The 20,185-nt window shown below is 41.5% G+C and overlaps 1 protein-coding gene across 2 annotated transcripts in view; it reads right to left on the bottom strand.

Annotated features, from left to right (window-relative positions):
- Positions 1-14,138, bottom strand: part of LOC149212046 (valine-tRNA ligase) — a 113,306-nt gene extending 99,168 nt beyond the window's left edge. The window contains exon 1 of one of the 2 annotated variants that reach the window (XM_089391663.1): positions 13,726-14,138. Coding sequence is in view for 1 of the 2 variants with exons in the window: in XM_089391662.1 (XP_089247788.1) it covers positions 13,726-13,792 (67 nt within the window). In the remaining variant the exon portion in view is untranslated. The remainder of the gene's footprint in view (positions 1-13,725) is intronic. The other variant, XM_089391662.1, reaches the window with a different exon arrangement.
- Positions 14,139-20,185: the final 6,047 nt, after the last annotated feature.

Raw genomic sequence — 20,185 nt, 5'->3', positions numbered from 1 at the left:
ATTGTGCATAAAGATCCTTATCTAATTGTTGAAAGAAGCATTAATCTTGTCAATTTAATTGTCTATCTCATAAGCAATTGTCTATTGGTAATCTTGGCAACATTTTCTGGCACCTTTTTATTTTGAGCACTTTCCCTTGTGGTGAAGATTGTCATTATTCGTCGTTTAGGTACTTCATTGTTCTAAGTTGAAAGACATCATTTATCTCTAAGTACTTAAGAACCCTAACAATCTCACCTTAAGAACAATCACTCATATTGTGCACTTGCATCTTAGGCCTAGTTTTGCATTAATTAACTTACTTCCAAGCATAAGCTTGGTCGATAGAGAGATAGGACCACCTTTCTCACCCAGCTTGCGAAGCCTAGACCCTCTTTAGTGGTTAACATGGTGACCTTGCAGTCGTCAAAGCCACAATCTCTACAGCGTTGGAGGCACCGGGTGGTTAGAACTCAAGGGGAGGGATCACTAATCAAGCCATAGCTTGTTTCCCCTTGGTTTCTCTCTCACAACCTACTCTAGAGGCTAACTTCAAAGCAGTTGAGAGGGAGGATTCACCTAGGTAGGCATATAATTTAAAATAAACCAAGATTTTGCATCTCACTTAGATTTTAGGTGTTGCATTCCATATAGGATAGTGAAGCATCCTAAAGCAGCAATTGCTCATCCGGTTACTTGGTAAATAATTTGTATAAAGCAAGTATTTGACTCCATTAAGGCCTGGTCTTTCAAGATAAATCTAATCTAATCTTTAAACTTGTTAGATTGACCAAGCCGCTAGGCCATTCAATTGTGTCTCCCGGACTTGTTTGTTGCCAACGAGTCTCTCATCTTCACATTTCATAGGGACTACCCCCCATAGCATGTTGTAGGGAGACAGCTAGAACGGAGAAAGGGCAGGGATCAGAGTGACAACCCCTGTCCTGAGTGTTGTCGCATCTAGTCTGTACAATTTTGGCGACAACACGCATTACCCCTAGCATTCCACCTGTGTTTCCACACAAGAACTCAAAAATGCATGGAATTGAACGCGTTTTTGCGGGGAGTGAAACGCATTTCACCATTTCAAAACACGTTTCACCCTGCCAAAACATGTTTCAGGCATTGTACAATGCGTTTCCATCGACCGTATAGTGCATTTTTGTTAAAATTGGCAACTAGGGCCAAACTCCATATGGGTCATCTTATTTATGACATCTGATATTTTTCTTGGATTCCTCTCTCTGAGAGGTGTAGGATTGATCTAGAGATCATCCGATTTTGACATGTACAAATGAAGTTATGAACTTATTTTAATTATGGGCATATTGTCAAGGTCGACCAGCAAACTTATGTAGGCTCAGAAGCCGTTCGCGTCTATTCATCCTCAACGTTTGCTATAAATACATGATGCCTCATCCTCATTTGGACACACTTCACTTCTCACACATCTCTCTCTCCTCACATGATTGGGTACGGATTTCTGGGCAACCTCTCCACACGTGCGAAGAAGAAGATAGTCATTTTCTGTTTTGGGCGTTGACCAGATTTGACCGAAATTTCAGGAGGCTGACTTTGACCAATGTTGACCCTGTTTGACTGCATTTTTGTGAGGGAAATCTCTGTTTGGGCAGGCCGCATTTCTAGGAACATAAATCGAGACATTCCATACTGTTTGACCAGCATTGACTGCAGAGAATTGACCGCAGGTTCGACTTCTGTGTTGACCAAGTTTGGCTGTGATTTTCGAGACTATTTTTGGGTTGATTTAGAGGACTGTTGGAGACCGAATTAATTGGGTTTGACCAAGCTGTTTTGGAGGTCAAATCTGCCCTGTTGACTAGTGTTGACTTTTCTGGTTAGGGCTCTTTTGCTACTGTTATAAATTATCATATTTATAAATTGTACTATCTCTCCCTCTCTTTGCTGAAATATTGAAGACTATAAGAAAAATTGATCAAGGGTTTCCCCACATTGGGGTTTGTCCCTCGCTGGTACCACATCTTGTGTCCTCTTGTCTTGGCTTGTCTTCCACTATTTATGTTTATGTTCTATCTGCATTTTACTATCATGTTGATGTGATTGTTAATCTAGATATTGATATTGGGCTAATAAAGAAATTGAAGTAAAATTGCTCTAAAGCATATAGAACATACCATTGTTGCCCAAAATTAACATGGTATCGAAGTTGAGGTGAAGACAAAGCCCAAGCAAGAGGCAAGAGTGAATGAGCAATCACCAAAGACAATTGGACAAGGACAAAAGACTCAATGGGTTCCTCATCCTACTTCCCAGCTGAAGACAAGCTCCATGATAAATTTGACTATCATGGATGGAAGATGTCTCTTGATTTGACCTTGGAAGAAAAATAAGCGATGGATTATGTGCAGGGTAAAATCCCTGAACCTCCTTCAAATGCACCGGCTGCTATGAAGACCAAGTACAATAGGGCTCAAGTCAAAGCAAAAAAGATTATTCGGCATTCCATTGACAAGCATCAGGTGGCCTATATCTCTAAATTGAAGACCTCCAAGGAGATCTACGACAAATTGGTCGGCATGTTCAAGGTTAGTAATGCTAATCAAATTCTATTTCTCAAGAATAAATTGAAGGATATTAAGAAGGGTAAGGACGAGGGCATTCAATCCTATTTCTTGAGGATTATTGAGATCAAGAATGATCTACTCTCGATTGGAGAAGTCATTCCTGACAGGGAACTTACTCTCACCACCCTTGGAGGACTCCCACCTGAGTGGTATGTATCTAGAACCACTCAACAATGATCGAATTCCAGGATTGGAAGAATTGATGTCAAGATGCATTCGAGAAGAAACAAGAATGGTGGAGCAAGAAATGCCTTCTAATAGAAGAAAAACCATTGCATTCTCTACTCATGCCAAAAGGAAGAACAATGCAGGTTCAAAGAAGCAAACTCAAGGAAGACCGGGATTCAAAAATGGAAGGAAGAGAAGATGTTTTGTTTGCAATAAGTTTGGCCACTATGCAAGGAATTGTCCAAATCGAAGGAACACATCGCATGATGATGATCACAATCATTCCAGGGGCAACTTCAACAATAACGATCAAAGGAATGGCAGGTCAAATGGCAAAGGAAAAAGGAATGCGAGACATCAAGGAAATGGTCGACCCTCCAAGAAATCAAGGAACTCCAGGTATGAAGAATCCAATGTTGTTAACAATCTTATATTGGCCCTCTCCACTGCCCCTCCTCCGGACACTTTGGGAAATTGGCTGATTGATAGTGGTGCCTCGAGGCACTTCACCGGATACAAGGAAGCCCTCTCTAATCTAATAAAAAAGGAGACAAACTTGGAAATCATCCTTGGAGACGATGCCACCAATCCTGTGAAGGGAGTAGAGAATGTTACCCTTCAATTGAATCAAGGTAACACTATTCATTTGCAAGAAGTACTATATGTGCCTGGTCTCAAGAAGAACTTGGTATCCATTTCGGCAATGGAGGACAAAGGATTCAAGGTGGCTTTTATCGATGGAAAGGTACGTGTTTGGAAAAGAAATTTTAAAGATGCTTTTACTCTTGGGTTCAAGGTTGACACTTTATATCAAGTTGGAGGAAGTCCATCAAGAGCCATGTCTTGCAACACATCTCTACAATCTGAACTATGGCACCGGAGGTTTGCCCATCTTCATTATAAGGCCCTACCCGATGTGAGACAGATGGTGACAGGTATGCCCGAGTTCAAAGTAGAGCATGAAGGTGTATGTCCGGGATGTGCCGAAGGAAAACTTACAAGGGGACCATTCCCCTCAAGTAATAGCAAGACCACAGATATATTGCAATTGATCCACTCCAACATATCTGGTATGATGCCCGTAAACTCTTTGGGAGGATACTTATATTATCTCACCTTTACGAATGATTATTCTCGCAAGACCTGGATCTACTTCTTGAAGAAGAAGGATGAAGTGTTCACCTAGTTCCGACACTTCAAAGCCTTGATCGAAAACCAATTCGAAAAGAAAATCAAGATATTGAGGATTGATAATGAGACCGAGTACGAATCCAATGAATTCCAAGATTATTGCAGGGAAGCTAGCATTAAGAAGGAGACTACAACGCCATACACTCCCGAGCAGAATGGCGTGGCTGAAAGGAAGAATCGCTCTATTGTAGAAGTTGTTCGTGCCATGCTTCATGATCAAGGCCTTCCCAAGTTTCTATGGGTTGAAGCTGCAAATACTGTTGTGTATGTTTAAAACCGATGCCTCATCAAGCATTGGACTCCAAGACTCCCGAAGAAATGTTCACTAGTAAGAAACCTGATGTCTCTCATTTTAGAATTTTTGAAATTCCCGTTAATTTTCATTAGCCGAAAGAGAAAAGAAGCAAATTGGGTGCATCTGGGAAGAAAGGAATCTTTGTGGGCTATAGTGAAAATTCTAAGGGATATAGAATTTATGTGGCTGGTCAAAAGGAAGTTGAGATAAGTCATGATGTTACCTTCGACGAAGATATGGCCCTCAGGAAGATTAACAACCTTACTATCCTAAGGAAGGACAAAGAAGCTGACACCGGAAATTAGGGTGCAAAAGAAGATGAAACGATGCTTGATGTTGATGAACCTGTGGATCTTATTGATCCTCCTCCTCATGAGCCCTCCCCCTCCAAAAGGAGACCCTCGTGGCTTAGGGAGACTCTCGAAGATGCCGAGAGACACATTGCACTAACGGGGGCTTTCCGTGAACGCAAGAAGCCGAACAGGTATCAAGGATATTTGACCGGCATGAGCACTATCATTCAAAATGAGCCTTCATCATTCAAATAAGTCGTGAAGCATCAAGTATGGAATGATGTTATGAATGAAGAATACGAGTCAATTATGAAGAATGATGTCTGGGATGTGGTCCCTAGACCCCAGGACAAATCGGTTGTCACCTCTAAGTGGCTCTACAAAATCAAGCATGGAGCTGATGGAAGTGCAGAAAAGTTCAAGGCTCGCTTTATTGCTCGAGGCTTCTCTCAAAAGGAAGGTGTAGATTACGATGAGATATTTGCACCTGTTGCCCGATACACCACCATCCACTCGATCATAGCCCTTGCTGCCTCGCAAGGATGGAACCTACATCAGATGGATGTCAAGACCACTTTCTTGCATGGTTCAATCAAAGAGGAAGTCTATGTGGAACAACCCGAGGGATTTGAGGTTCATGATCGGGAATCTCATGTATGCAGGTTGAAGAAAGTTCTCTATGGATTGAAGCAAGCACCTCGGGCTTGGTATGAGAGGAACGATAGCTATCAAATGAAGCTGGGATTCATTAGAAGTGAAGTCGATCTGAACCTTTACTTTAAGGTTGAAAATGATAAAACCTCTCATTCAGGTACTTTATGTGGACGACCTCTTTCTAACAGGTGCAAACCCTCTCATTCACAAATGTAAGAGGGAGTTGGCTTCTGAATTTGAGATGAAGGACCTAGGACCGACGCACTATTTCCTAGGGTTGGAGGTCTGGCAAAAGTCAGGTGAAATTTTCCTCTCTCAAGGAAAATATGTTGTGAAGATATTGGAAATATTTGGGATTGTGGACTGCAAGCCTGTGACTACCCCGATGGAACTTATCTTTAAGAAGTTATGTGGTAGTGTTGTTGGACCTGAATTGGGAAATGCTTCTAAGTATCGTCAACTCATAGGAGAACTGATGTTCTTGGTGAACTCCTATCCGAACATATGTTTTGCAGTAAACACATTGAGCCAATACATGGTTGAGCCTCATCATATACATTGGATTGCTGCCAAGAATCTTCTGAGATACCTTCGGGGCACTATCACTCATGGACTAAGATACACTGCCAAAAATGTGAGGCTGCATGGTTATTCTAATGCTAATTGCGCTGGCAGTGTGGTGGATCGCAAGAGCACTTCTGGATGTTGTTTTTCTTTGGGTTCTGCTTCGATATCCTGGATGAGCAGGAAGTAGAAATTGGTTGCCTTGAGCACCGCCAAGGCCGAATACATAGCTGCTAGTATGGCCTCCTGTGAAGCTGTCTGGTTGAGGAAGCTCTTCAGTGAGATGTTTGGACATGTGTTGGATACCACCGTGATCCTCTGTGACAACCAAAGTGGGATCTGATTATCAGAGAATCTTGTGTTTCATGATCGCTCCAAGCATATAGATATCAGGTACCACTTTATTCGGGATATGGTACAACGAGGAGCAATAAGGCTCCATCACATTGGGACTGATGAGCAAGTCGTCGATATCTTGACAAAGCCCCTGGGGAAGGTCAAGTTCTTGGCCTTCCGAGAAGGACTTGGAGTCATGTAGAGACCCTCTTATGAGGGTCCTGTATGAGATGGACATTGAGCTCTGGGAGCTCCAGGGGGCTTGGGGTACTTCTTGGAGCGATAAGCAACTATAGGGTGAGTGGTTTAGCCTTCCCCTAGTGGTTTGTTGTGTACAAGGTGAGTGGTTCAGCCTTCCCCTGCAATACCCCTTGGCAGCATGTAGGCAGGATGAGTGGTTCATCCTTCTCCTACTGAGACATCCTACCAAGGCAGTCTGGGACTCATGGGAAGTACCTCTCATCTGGCCAATGAGTAGGGAAATGAGGATAGGGACCATAGTACTACCGATGGACGCATCGTGTACTACCACACTCCCTATGCTAGGATGACCGATATTCATCTAAGATCAATGGGAACTGACTTCGGGTCAGTAAGAGTGGTATGAGTCACTCTCTTTTGATTGGAACTGACTTCGGGTCAGTAGAGAATGGTATGATACATTCTCGATCACTTCTTCTTCTTCATAGTTCAGCAGAGCAGAGCAGTGCATTGATGACAAAGATAGTACGGATTGGCAGATGGAGTTCTCCCTAGTTGAGAAGAAGTGTTAAAATTGGCAACTAGGGCCAAACTCCATATGGGTCATCTTATTTATGACAGCTGATATTTTTCTTGGGTTCCTCTCTCCGAGAGGTGTAGGATTGATCTAGAGATCATCCGATTCTGACACGTACAAATGAAGTTATGAATTTATTTTGATTGTGGACAAATTGTCAAGGTCAGCTAGCAAACTTATGTAGGCTCAGAAGCAGTGTTGCAGGAAACGTCCCCCCCCAGATCAAAACCTCGATCCGCGATCCGTACAGATGCGTGGGGGAAGCGTCGTCTGAAACGTGATTCGAAAAAACCGAAACGCGATTCGGAAAAAACGAAACGCATTTCGCGCTGATAAACACGCTTCTTGAAAATTTCAAGAAGCGTCTGCCCGAAACGCGTTTCGGTTTTTCCGAACCACGTTTCGATTTTTCCAAAACACATTTCGGACGGCGCTTCGGCTGTATGAAGCGTCAAGCTTCCGAAAAAAAATTTAAATATATATATATAGCAAAAATATATATATATATAAATATAGCAGACGCGAGTTTTGAATATAAATGCAAAAAATCCCGGATGCGGGTGAGTAGCCCGGATAGTGGTATGAAGGTGGCGTGGAGGGTGGGCGTGTGGCCACTCATAGCCGCCAGATGGATTCGCAGGAGGCATGAGTTATGGTTTCACACATACATCTTAAATGCAGCATTAACGCTGCTCTCCCTTGATTTTGATTTATTTGCAATGGCGCTCGGCCTGGTCTTCATTCTTGTTTCCCCTCCGCGCTCCTTCAGGTTCAGCAAGGTGGCAGCTCCTCGCTCTCAAAACAGAATAGGGCACTGTCGGGCTCTGGCTCAAGGTGCTGACAGTTATCAGTGCGTTCAGGCTCCTATTCATCCGGTTTGCATCTTCCTCTATAGCCACCTCGCCATTCCCTCTTCGGTTGTTTGTTCTGCTCACTTTAAAATGCCCAGAGAGCGCACCAGGATGGGTTGCAGACGAGGCAGCTCTCGAGGCCGTGTTTCCCGCCAGCCTTCTTCCACAACCTCGGACCCCTCGTCTGAGGCTTCGGAGTTCTGCTGTAATAGATATCCTGCAACCAGAAGTGGCAGGGGCAGGGGAAGAGGGCAAGTCATAACAGAAGTTTGCTCTCACCACTCACATTCGCACACAGCTCACTTCCGCTTCCCCTGTACTCTAGGAAATTCATCCTTCATCGTGTCAGTCACCATAGAGATGTGTGAGGATGCTGTGGGTTCGAGGGAGGTCAGTCCTGGGGCTCCTCTGGAACCTCGGATGGCAGACCAGAACGTCTCTCAGCGCAGAGACACAGGTGGCTCGGCAATTCTGAATTCGACTACACACGCCGGCCCGAGCGCACCAGCAGGAGGCGGTCCTTCAGGTATAGAGGGCCATCCCTCTGAGTTTGAAGACCCAGACCAATTCGGGTGCCGCATTGTTGAAGAACAGCCAACAACCTCGCATGAAGATTGAACAGGTCCGCGCCTTTTGGTTTTGGTCAGTTGCTGAAGGAAGACGCTCAATCCCCTCCGGATACATAGTTTTTCATGTTTTTAAGCTCCCAGAATCAGGTCTCTTTCAACTTTTACTTGTCGGTTTCCCCTGTGTGGGCGGCATTCTCTTGTATGTTGGTCTCTGTTTAGGGGCTTGCTGTTTACAGGTCAGTTTTTGGTCAATGTCTGGGTCAGATTTTGGTCACTGTCATGGTACTGAGTCTAATGTTTTCAGAAACTTCAAGTCCTGAAGTAAGTCATTATGTAGGTCCTCTAGTCAGTACATCAAGCGTCTTTTGTAAGAATGCCATCTCTTGGGCTAGAACTCTCGAAGCATCTGCCTCTCTGTAATCATATTTTTGTATCAATATAGGAGTAGACCAATTCAGAAGAAAAAAAATATATAAATGCAAAAAAAATATAAAAAATAGATATATATATATAGCAGACGCTTCGCTTCCTAGATTTTAGGAAAATGATGTTTCCACGTCCCCACTTCCAAAAAACGTCCCCGTTTCGTCCCCGCTTCATGCAACATTGGTCAGAAGCCCAACAGTCACGTCTATTCATCCTTAACATTTGCTATAAATACATGATGCCTCATCCTCATTTGGACACACTTCACTTCTCACACGTCTCTCTCTCCTCACATGATTGGGTACAGATTTCTGAGCAGCTTCTCCACACGTGCGAAGAAGAACATAATCATTTTCTATTTTGGGCATTGACCAAATTTGACCAAAATTTTAGGAGGCCAAAATTTCAGGGGACCAAAATTTCAGGTGGCCGAAATTTCAGGAGGCCGAAATTTCAGGAGACCGAAATTTCAGCAGGCTGACTTTAACCATCGTTGACCCTATTTGATTGTGTTTTCGTGAGGGAAATATCTGTTTGGGCAAGCTGCATTTCTGGGCACAAAAATCGAGGCATTTCGTACTATTTGACCAGCATTGATTACAGAGAATTGACCATAGGTTTGACTTCTGCGTTGACCAAGTTTGACTGTGATTTTCAGGATTGTTTTTGGGTTGATTCAAAGGACTGTTGGAGGCCGAGTTGACTGGGTTTGACCGAGCTGTTTTGGAGGTCAAATCTGCCCTGTTGACCAGCGTTGACTTTTCTGGTTAGGGCTCTTTTGCTGCTGTTATAAATTATCAAATTTGTAAATTGTACTATCTCTCTCTCTGCTGAACTATTGAAGACTATAAGAAGAATTGATCAAGGGTTTCCCCACATTGGGGTTTGTCCCTCGCTGGTGCCACATCTCGTGTCCTCTTGTCTTGGCTTGTCTTCTATTGTTTATGTGTATGTTCTATCTGCATTTTACTATCATGTTGATGTGATTGTTAATCTGGATATTGATATTGGGCTAATAAAGAAATTGAAGTAAAATTGCTCTAAAGCATAGAACATACCATTGTTGCCTAAAATTAACAATTTTCATTGGTCGTACAACACATTTCAGCGCATAAATTCCAAAATGAGGGTTCAAGTTTTCCTGACACCCACCAAAAAAAAAATCATTCACTTTATAATTTGATATATTAAAAAGCCCCGGGGGTTAGCTCAATTGGTCGGGTACCCATCGTTAAAGCACCTCTGCTATTGAGAGGTCACGGGTTCAATTCTCTCGACACTCTGAGGTCAGGCTCCGTGGTTAAGTCAACAAGAAGTGATCCTTTCAGGTAGATCTGCCTGATACAAAAAGTTTGTCGACGTAGTGGTCACCCATCTCCGAGGATCGTGAACCACATTTAAAAAAAAAATGTATTAAATTGTATTTTTAATATATTTTTCCATGATGAATATGAAGAGGATGATGACTATTAGCCTTAGGCTTTACTGGCTTCTATGTTCATTGTTCATAGTTCATACATGCAGCATTGTAGCCTTAAGACTCATATACAGAGGCTAATTTTGGATGTATTGATTCATTTATAAGGGTAGTTTTTGAGGTTAATGCTTATGTTATGTTACCTATACGATTTATCACTTATCCAATTTATTTTATGTTTCTCATTTAAATGTTCTAACTTCTTGGATCTTGGCACATGCTCATTTATTCTTGAATCTTGAATCTATATCTGCATTCTAAATTATAATGTTAAAAATTAAAACTTGAATGCTTTCTAATTTTCTCACCAATATATATATATATATATATCACGTTTACCCATTTCCTAATTTTTGGGGGGTCATGTTTCCAATGCACTCCAATTTTCCCGTACCGCGCAACTTAGATTTTCTATTGTACCATGTCTAAATGCATATTTTTATTGGAAAATCTTGGTTGATTATTGCATGTTAAATTTTATTTTCCTTGAATACCATAGAAGACCTCCTAGAAGCTTTCTTCTACTTAATTTCTCCCCTCATAAAAATATAGCTAGGGTTTGTAAGTGAAAACTAGGGTTTCCCCCCTTACTCCATGCATAGATTTGATATCTCTTAAATTTAGCCCTAAAGACTCCATCACCCAAGTAGGGAAAGACACTGGGAATCCTTGTGGTGATCAATATTCATAAAATATTTTCTCTTTCTCGTTTTTATCTTCCTAAGCCCTTTAAGGCAAGCCGATAGGACTAGGGCATAAGGTCGAATTCAACTAGGGCCTCTTGAAGGAGGATATTGGTGCTTTCGTAGCATAATCTCACTTTGATCGGTCCTTTAAACTCAAAATCTAGCTCTTTTCATGGTGGAGTTTGCCCTAATACGGCCGACATCATCACCTCCACACAATTTGTGCCCCGCAAAACCTTAATCTTTAGTCTTAAACTTGGGGCTTATTTTGAAGGTTTTCCATCTCCTTTTTGTTGATTTCATCATTAAGCAAACCTTTTCTTCATGCTTGCATGCCTAGATACTCCTTTGTTGAAAGTTGAAACTACACTTTGAAACCCTCGGTATCAAGTATAGGTACGTTGTTCCTATACATAGAGAATTGTGCCTTTGTCCATTCAAGAAGTACCATACTTAGCCTTTCATACATATCACCTTGAGCCAATTGACTTAGAATATCCTTTAGGTGAAGACTAGGAAACCTCCCGTATGGTGAAATTCCACTGAAAAGCATGAGGCAGATTGCTGAGGTGACAGTGGCAATCCACCTCATTGTTGCATTAGGGTCTAACCCTTGTCTTGTGAGGTATCTCACAAGGTCTGCTAGATTTTGAGGCAACAAGGCCAACTGCCACCAGCATCCCCACTGAAGGTTTTCGTGCCCATAAAAAAGGAGGATGCACTTCCTTCCTCCATAAATGGAAAAAACCTAGGTTGTTGATGATTAAATTGCCCCCATGCTTCTTCAATTCAACTCTGCACAGAAGACGATTCATGGCCTTGGCATGAGGACTACCAGGCCTATCACGGGTATGGAGATGCTCAATCGGGAAGCGGCATAACCTTCAGCATGGATGGATGCATTCAAAAGGGTGGTTGGAGGCTCATTAATGGAAAAAACAATCAGGGTGGTTGGAGGCTCATTAATGGAAAAAACAATCTTTACCAGTGACATAAAAAGAGTTCAAACGGCAATGTATTCACAGTTTCTGGATTTAGAAAGGGTAGGATCCCAGAATGTTGTCTCCACATGTATTGGCTCTGTAATTGCAACAAAGACTGCTTTCATATCCAAAAATGCCTTCATATTTTTTTCTATGTTCTCTGTGCCTCAAATCTGAATGCATAATACTGCAGTCATCATATTTATGTGTGTTACGGGAAGATCTCATTCTTTGTGATTTATTTCTATCCCTGGGATGTGATTCATCACAGGCAGCAACGGTGGTTGACTTGTCAATCCTGTGCTGCTTGTTGTGAGTAGATTTAAATGGGACTCTGTCTTTTGTCAGACTTTGCTCTTTTGCCAGCAGCTCTGATTATGGCGGTTTTTGCTTGATTTATTTATCTAGCTACATGGATATAGTACAACTGTGTAAAAGGTTTTTTCCACCTCTGTCTGGATTCAATTTTCCAGCCTTTGCAGGAAAATCTGAGATACTGTCTATTGGGATTCATCTAAAACGGGATGCCCCATCAGACCTCTCCATCCATCTGAAGTCGGGCCCCTGCTTATGAACTATTGACTCCATTAACCAATTGATGGGCACCATTCAATAGATCCAGCATTATTTTTTCAATTCCCTATAGAACTCTCATTTTTTACGGATCTGTCATTCACTCTCGGATGGTAGTTGGGCAGTGCAAATAATGAGTTGCACAAGAACATTAGTAGGTAAGTTATTAGGTGCGCTCGGGACTTGGGAAAGGAAAATTTCAGAAGGTTTGGAAAAAGACTCAGAAATGTAGAATATAAAAAAGTATACTTCAAAATTTATGCATATTATGAAGAAATTCAAATAATCACAGAAAAATACATAAAAATGCACAAAAGTATGAATTCTAAAAAATTGATATATACATGTCTCAATAACAAAATAACATTTCGAGCTGAATCGAGTGGGATGTACATTGAAAATCTACTACAGGCTTCGCGCGGCCGTTGTCTGTTCGGAAGAAGTTACCTTCTAGAAAGAAATTAGTAATAAAAACAATCCATGACAGGTGATGCCACTGCTCCAAAGTTGTTTTTGCTTTATTTTCTTGTATTTTTAGGAAAGATTTGGCGGATGCGTCCGAACCTGTTCGATCGATCAAATCTGAGCCAGGTCTGGCCAAACCGGGTAACTATAACAAGCATTATTTCACTCATGAGGTCTATGAAGTATTAAGCTGTCCACCAGGTTTCCATTATTTTTGTGTTGTGCCCAACCCAAATGACTTGAGTTTCAAAAAGATGAGCTAGGCACAAAGTTAACCGAATAGCTACCCCTCGGAGCCTAATTTAAAGGAAATCTTTGCCATGTAGTGCAGCCCCTTTGTGCACGTTTCTTGAAGCATTTTGAAGCGCCGTATAGAAATCAAAAAATGAAATATAAAATTATTTTTAAAAAAACTTCAGGATGCATTCCAAGCCCCTAATTCAAAGAAATTGTCCCAGGGCTATCCCATCCTTTACTTAAAGATTGCCTCATTCACACTAAAAACTTCAACCTTTCACTGCTGAACGTTTTCCTACATGAATAAAAAGCTTGAGGCCTAAAAAGAATCCATTCCGGGTTATCCCCAGAGCCTAGACTGGAACCTGGCACACAGAGCCCTGTTCATTGCATATGTGCATACCTATTCCATTAATTTACACAGCCCAAAATTTGTATACTCTCCATACAAAAATTGAAGGGTGGCATCAAAAATATGGGCAAAAGATTCAAAACCCACCTCAACACAATCCAGTTAAAATAAGATCTCGGATAGATTTCAATCCAAATACCAGTAATTCAGATCTTATTCGATTGACAGAGGACAGAACTTGCCTGGAAGCCATTGAAGAACGAACAGTAACAAGATGGTTGGAATTCCTGGATTTAGCATTGATAGCATTCGCCCCTCTGAATCACAATCTTTGTGTTTTTCCCCAGTATTGCACCTTGGTCCAATTAAAATTATGTACGTCTTCCCGTGTCTATTGAAATGAATGTCACACGAAAGGCCTGACCAAGGCTCGCCCCACGCTCTGTTTTGTCTGGACGCTGAGTCAATGCAAGAAAATCTTTGGAGAGATTGGAATATAGGCGGGGTCTAATAGGTAAATGATAGATCTGCTTGTCGCTCTAAGGTGGGGAGTCAGCGGAAGGTAGTTCAGCCAAAACCAAGCCCCGCGTCACCAATTATCATTTTCTTTGGTTTTGGGGAATGTTTTTGCCCATTTCTCTTTTTCCAAAAGAGTTGCATGACACAGGGTCGTTATAATGTATAAGAAAAAAAAAAAGCGACACAAATTTTATATATTAAAATTAAATATAATATTTTCTACTTAAAAGTAATATATTTCATTTAAGACTCCGATGGGGTGACACACTTTGATTTAATGAAAACATTAAATACAGGCGGCGAGAGGATGGGCCACTTGGCTGATGGCGCCCCTCCCCATACCACCCTGAGATGCCCCTTTGACACACCGCAGGCGACATTTAATGCAGGCCTTAAGCAGAAAAAAGCCATTAACTGTCTGGATATGGAGTTACCTCAGCGCATTGTCTCTCCTTCTCCCCTGCTCCACTGCAACTGCCCGCCTCAAGCCTATGAACCCAGCTCTTGCACTATAACTGGGCGTCGCTGCTGGTTAGTTTGCTGCGTTGATTTTGGAAATGGGTTTTATCATTACCATTCCAATTTCTGTTATCTAACCATTGCTCAGACTGACCCTGCTCCCCCTCACAATCCCTCTGTTAGTGCTCCCTCTGTCATCGCTCCTTCTGTTATAGCTCCCTCTGAGCACTTAGCCAGAAATTCCAGCGTGGTGCGACATCGTATGCGAAGTTGAAGAGGCGGGACTCGGGGAGGCGATTCTCGCCCTAAGACTGATCCGCACCCTGAGCTCGCTGCCTCCTCTCCTTCCCCTGAACTGCATCATCCCCAGAGATATGGTGCGGGCAGATATCCTAGTACACGAAGTGGACGGGGTCATCCTCGGTCTTCAGGTGCAATTCATGGTGATTTTGTAGTTCACTCTGCTAGTTTTCCTTTGCCCCTTCATCCCGCTCCTCACTCAACCCAGTTCAAATTTTGTAGCACCTTGAACAGGGCAGTAATTACCGCTACAATTTCCATCCTCTTCACAGAAGACAATGAACAGACTGCCTCTCAGGTGGAAAACTCCGACTTGCGGCAAGAGGACGCCCCCAAATGCAGCAATTGCAGAGACACGGGGAAGAACGTGCTGGACGAAGGTATCTTTGGTCTGCATGGTAAGAACCTCGGTGGCAGTCAGCATGGTGAAGGGGGTAGCTCTGCAGCCACGCGCTCCTCAGGTGGAATTGGCCACGACAGGTTAGCTTCGCAGGTGGCAACTGGCAGGCTTGGCAACACCCAACCGACGGATGAGACACATGGCGGTGGTGGTGAGCCACACGGCAGCATGTCGAGGGACGAGGCGGATGATTGGGCATGCCCAATTGTTGAGGAACCCATCTGGGATGATTTCAATTAATTTGACGTGGCTACCAGGGGTCTTGAAGTGGCTGTCAGGGGTCTTGAAGTAGCTACCAGGTGTCTTTTGTCTGGTCTTTTTGTTTTTGTTAGCTTCTGTTGGAATCTAGTCTTTTGTCTGGATCTTATGTCATGGCAAAACCTTATTGTTTCTTTTGTGGTTTCTGGTCTTAAGAACTGATACCATTTTTGGTTTTTTGTTTTCGGTGGACTGGTTTACCCAATGTTGGGGCAGTCCAGATGTTTGCTGAAACACTATGTTAAACTTTGTTGAGGCTTAGTCTTCTCTGTACATTTTTGTGCATATTAATAGATTATCTTAACTTAGAAAAAAAAAATATTTCATTTAAGAATTTAGGTTTTTGTGATATATATCTTGTAAATTAAAACTTTTTCCAATAACATTTTTTTTAATCTACACATTTATTTTATATATTAAAGAATTTTAAAATTAAATGTTATTATATTTTATTTACTTTAATTTATATATTGTATTTATTTATATGTTACATATTTTATTTACTTTATTTTATATATTTTATTTATTATATATATATATGTATATGTATTAAATCATTTTAAAATTAAATGTAATATATTTTATTTACTTTTGTTGGTAGAATTTAAAAGTAAAGGTATATATTCTTTTAATTATAATCAATATGTAGGATGTTAGAGTAATTTGAGTAAGGTTCATGATTAAATCTTTAGAGAACCATTATAACGCCAAGAGTATATTAATCATATGAGATTTTATTTTTTCAGATATAAAGGAAATAGTAATTGGCCTAGATTACTAAGTCTAAGTTTAAATATGTTTGGTTGTTATTATAATTTTGAGGTTAATGCCAACAACAAGCAAGACATTGTCGAGGTAGTAGTCTCACTCTTCTTCCTTTTAGCTCTTTTCTAGGGATCAAGGTAGTAGTCTCACTCTTTTGCCTTTTGGCTCTTTTCTAGGGATATTTTCCAATCAATTTTGCTGAAATTCTAAAGAGATGTGTTAGAATTACAAATTTGAATTATGAAATATACATAATCTTTTCTAGGGATATTTTTCAATCAATTTTGCCAAGATCTGTTAGAATTACAAATTTGAATTATGAATTATACATAATCTTTTCTAGGGATATTATTGATTCCATTTATACATTCAAAAATGCATTTTAAATACCATCGATCGGGGTGCGTGCTTGAGGCAGGGAGGGACGTAAGAAAGGAATGATAGTTATGAGGTGTAATGGCAGGGTACCACCCACCGCCCCCCACACGCTCATGGCGATGGGTGCGGTGGCCTCCTGCATGTAGACTGGCAGAGGAGATGGGAGAAGTGGCAGGTATGGCCAGGACAAAGGAGGAGGTGAGGCGTGTAAGGAAGGACAGGTGAAGCAACATGGTAGGATAGAGTGGGAAATAGAAGGAATTCGGGACAGGGAGAATTGCATTGCTGCAAACGTTGGTGGACGGAGGAGCACGGGAGCAAGCAAGTGGAGATGCCATCGTCGGCATCAGCAGAGCGCTTTTGGGTATGTTTCTTGGTCTTTCAAGTCCCTTGCTATGGCAACTCTGTTTGTTTATGGTTGGGGGGTTCGAGAGATGCCAGAGGAGGGAAATTGGGGGGATGGCCGAGAAGAAAAATGTAAGCTGGGGGTGACTATGGTCTGGCTTGATGGGCTGGCTGTGAGAGCCATGAGTGTTGACCGGGTATGGAAACAGGAAACTCCTCCTGTGCACAGTCGAGAGAATTTGTATTACAATGCGGGTGGTGAGGCAGAAGTAATGCTTGAGCAATGGCAAAACGAGTGGCAGAGGAGTGGCGCGGCATTACTGGGCAGAGGGGCATGGGAAGACACAACCTCGACAAGGGGTGACTATGGTCTGGCTTGATGGGCTGGCTATGAGAGCCATGAGTGTTGACCAGGTATGGAAACGAGAAGCTCCTCCTGTGCATAGTCGAGAGAATTTGTATTACAATGCGGGTGGTGAGGCAGAAGTAATGCATGAGAGAGGGTAGAGCGAGTGGCAAAGGAGTGGCGCAGCTTTACTGGGCAGAGGAGTGGCGCAACATTACTGGGCAGAGGGGCATGGGAAGGCACAACCTTGATGGAAAACTCATGAACGAACAGAGGGGAACGGGAAGGCACACCCGGGCAGAGGCAATTGTGCTTGGCTATATGAAGGGGGGCGAGGGGGTCAATCGAATTATGCCAGAGAGGCATGAGGCAAGGCACATAGAGATAGTCCATCTTGATTTTGAATAGGCAGGGGATAAAGTGGAGATCGCCCGATAGGCAAGAGGAAGAGGACGCGACAGACAAGGGTGGGAGTCAAGTCGAGCAACTGACCCAAGTGCCTCAGAACCAAGATGAGGGAGGAAACCTATAGAACACCTCATCAGTGAAGCGGCAGCAACCTATAGGGAGGAAACAGATGTTGGCATCCACAAGCTGTTGGAAGGTTGGGAGGGGGGGATTAAACAGGAAGGCGAATCCGAGGAGGAGATGGAGAATTAGCGGGTTGTAATTCCGGATCCCGGGAATACTAGAGGCAGAATCGTCGAGTTTAAGCAGACCCTCCATCTATATTGGCTCATGAAGAGCCTAATGGGGAAGGCAATGGAGCAAATTTCAGTGGGGATGGCACTGACTCTCTAAGACATGCCTAACTATAAAAAAGACTTGCAGATGATCTAATTCCAGTTGCACAAGCAGGACATCCACGTAGACAGAATCCAAAGGCACATCCCTTGCATCATCGAGCTAACTGAGATGCCTGGTGACTTAGCCAAGGACCCGACACTAGTTGAGTCAGCCTCAGAAGAACAGCAGGAATAGGCAGTTACTTGGGCGTTTTTTTGGTTCTTTCGGGTAGCATTTACTTTTAAATATGCATGCTTATGTTAGATAGACATATAGAATCTTATCATGAAACTGATATGTATATAGCTTGGTTAGAACGAATGATACTTTACCGTTTTTGGGTGGCTTATAACGAGGATAGGTGGCCAACAGACTTGGTTTCCCATTGGGCAAGTTGAGGCCACCTATCTCACATATGTGGTGTAAACTTGCATTTTAGAAATAGAAAAAAGGACCTGCTAAGCTTAACAAAAAAAAAATACATTTTAAATAACAAAAAACCATGATCTGGCCAAAAATTGTATTGTAGAATTCCGAAAGAAAGAAAAATAATAATAATAAATAAATAAATAAAAATAAAAATAAAAATAAAAAAATAAATTTAAAAAAAAATTATTAATTAATTAATTAATTAAATTAAATTATATATATATATATACACACATACACATAATAATTAAATAAATAAATATAATAATAATAATAATAATTTATTATTATTATTATATATTAGTTAGATTGTGCCATCGCTGAACAAAAAACTTGTGACTATTATAAAAAATAAAAATAAAAACAACAAAAAAAACCAACATACTTATAATAGCTCTTTTATCACGAGATAGGTAAAAGAAAGAGAATAAGCATAGTTTCTTGCCACTTCGAGATAGGGAGGAGGAGACCTTCCATGATATCAATATTAGTAAAAATATATAATTAATTAAGTTTAATAATAAATGTGTAACCATAAGTAAGTTAAGGATAAAAGAAATTTACCCCAGTGGGGTGCGATCCTGGTTTTGGATGGTGCGCCATCCTACCAAGTGTCTAATTTGCATAATGAAGTGGCAGGTGGTTGTTGAGGTTCATGGGAAGTTTAACAAGTGGTTTTATTGCTTTAAATCCTCCAGTGGTTTTATTGCTTTAAATCCTCCATGCGGATGGTGGATTTGCGTACAAGGAATGTGTGAGAGGCGGCGAGATATGATCCTCGTCCTCCCTTATCTATCTAACTCTGGTTTTCTTTCGCTTGAGTTATTACCTTTAGGAGGGGCTTGGAAGCTTATGTTTTCGGTTGGTATATCTCAAGTTTCATCTCTCCACTTTGGTTAGACTATTCATTTTTGTCAAATTTGTTGTTGTAGAAATTCCCACTGTAGATCACCTGATAATGCAATATACTAAAGCAAATACTTGATCTACTTCTACAAACAAACCTGTGGAAGCTTAATCGATTTTGAGCAAGATCAAATAGAACACATATAACAAAGAATGAGAAATCCATCACACATGAACACAAAAGAATACTCTAGGGAAAGCCTCAGCTAAAAACCCTGATCCCTGTATTATCATACAAGTGGAAATATGTCCGATTTACACAAAGCTTTAGCTCACAAGCTATCCAACTCTCAATCAATCCCTCAATGCAGCGCACAGACTGAATAGAGACAACATATGTCTTCCTCCAATCCTCCAAGCCTCTTATTTCCTTGCGCAGTTTCTCTTGGGGTCCAATGCTGCCACCTGTGTGAATTGGTCTCATCACACACTCATCAAACTCAGAAGTAACTGCGCAATCTCCAAGGAATGAATTCCTTCTGCATGCAAGAGATATTCTCAATGGAATATTCCTGCAACTGATAGTACATTGTCCCATCATCTAATCTCAACTGGGTCTCTGACTGAACTGACATGCATGAGTTATTTATGAGAGAATATTCAGTTATCTGAAGTGCAACAGTTACATGAATGCATGCATTAACTAACTGAACTCACAATCAGTTCAACAAACTGTTGCAACTAATCTAATTGGACTTAACTCAGTTAACTGAGCTAACTAATTACAACTCAAAGTACAACTCATCCCGATCTCCTTTAATCAATGGATAACTTCCTCAATCAAAGGGGAAACTGTTGCATGTCTTCACAT

This window comes from Pinus tabuliformis, chromosome 1_1 (assembly GCF_031772625.1).
Source record: "Pinus tabuliformis cultivar Carrire ecotype Pingquan chromosome 1_1, CPIR1, whole genome shotgun sequence".
NCBI lineage: Eukaryota > Viridiplantae > Streptophyta > Pinopsida > Pinales > Pinaceae > Pinus > Pinus tabuliformis.
This window is presented reverse-complemented; position numbering and strand designations above follow the sequence as displayed.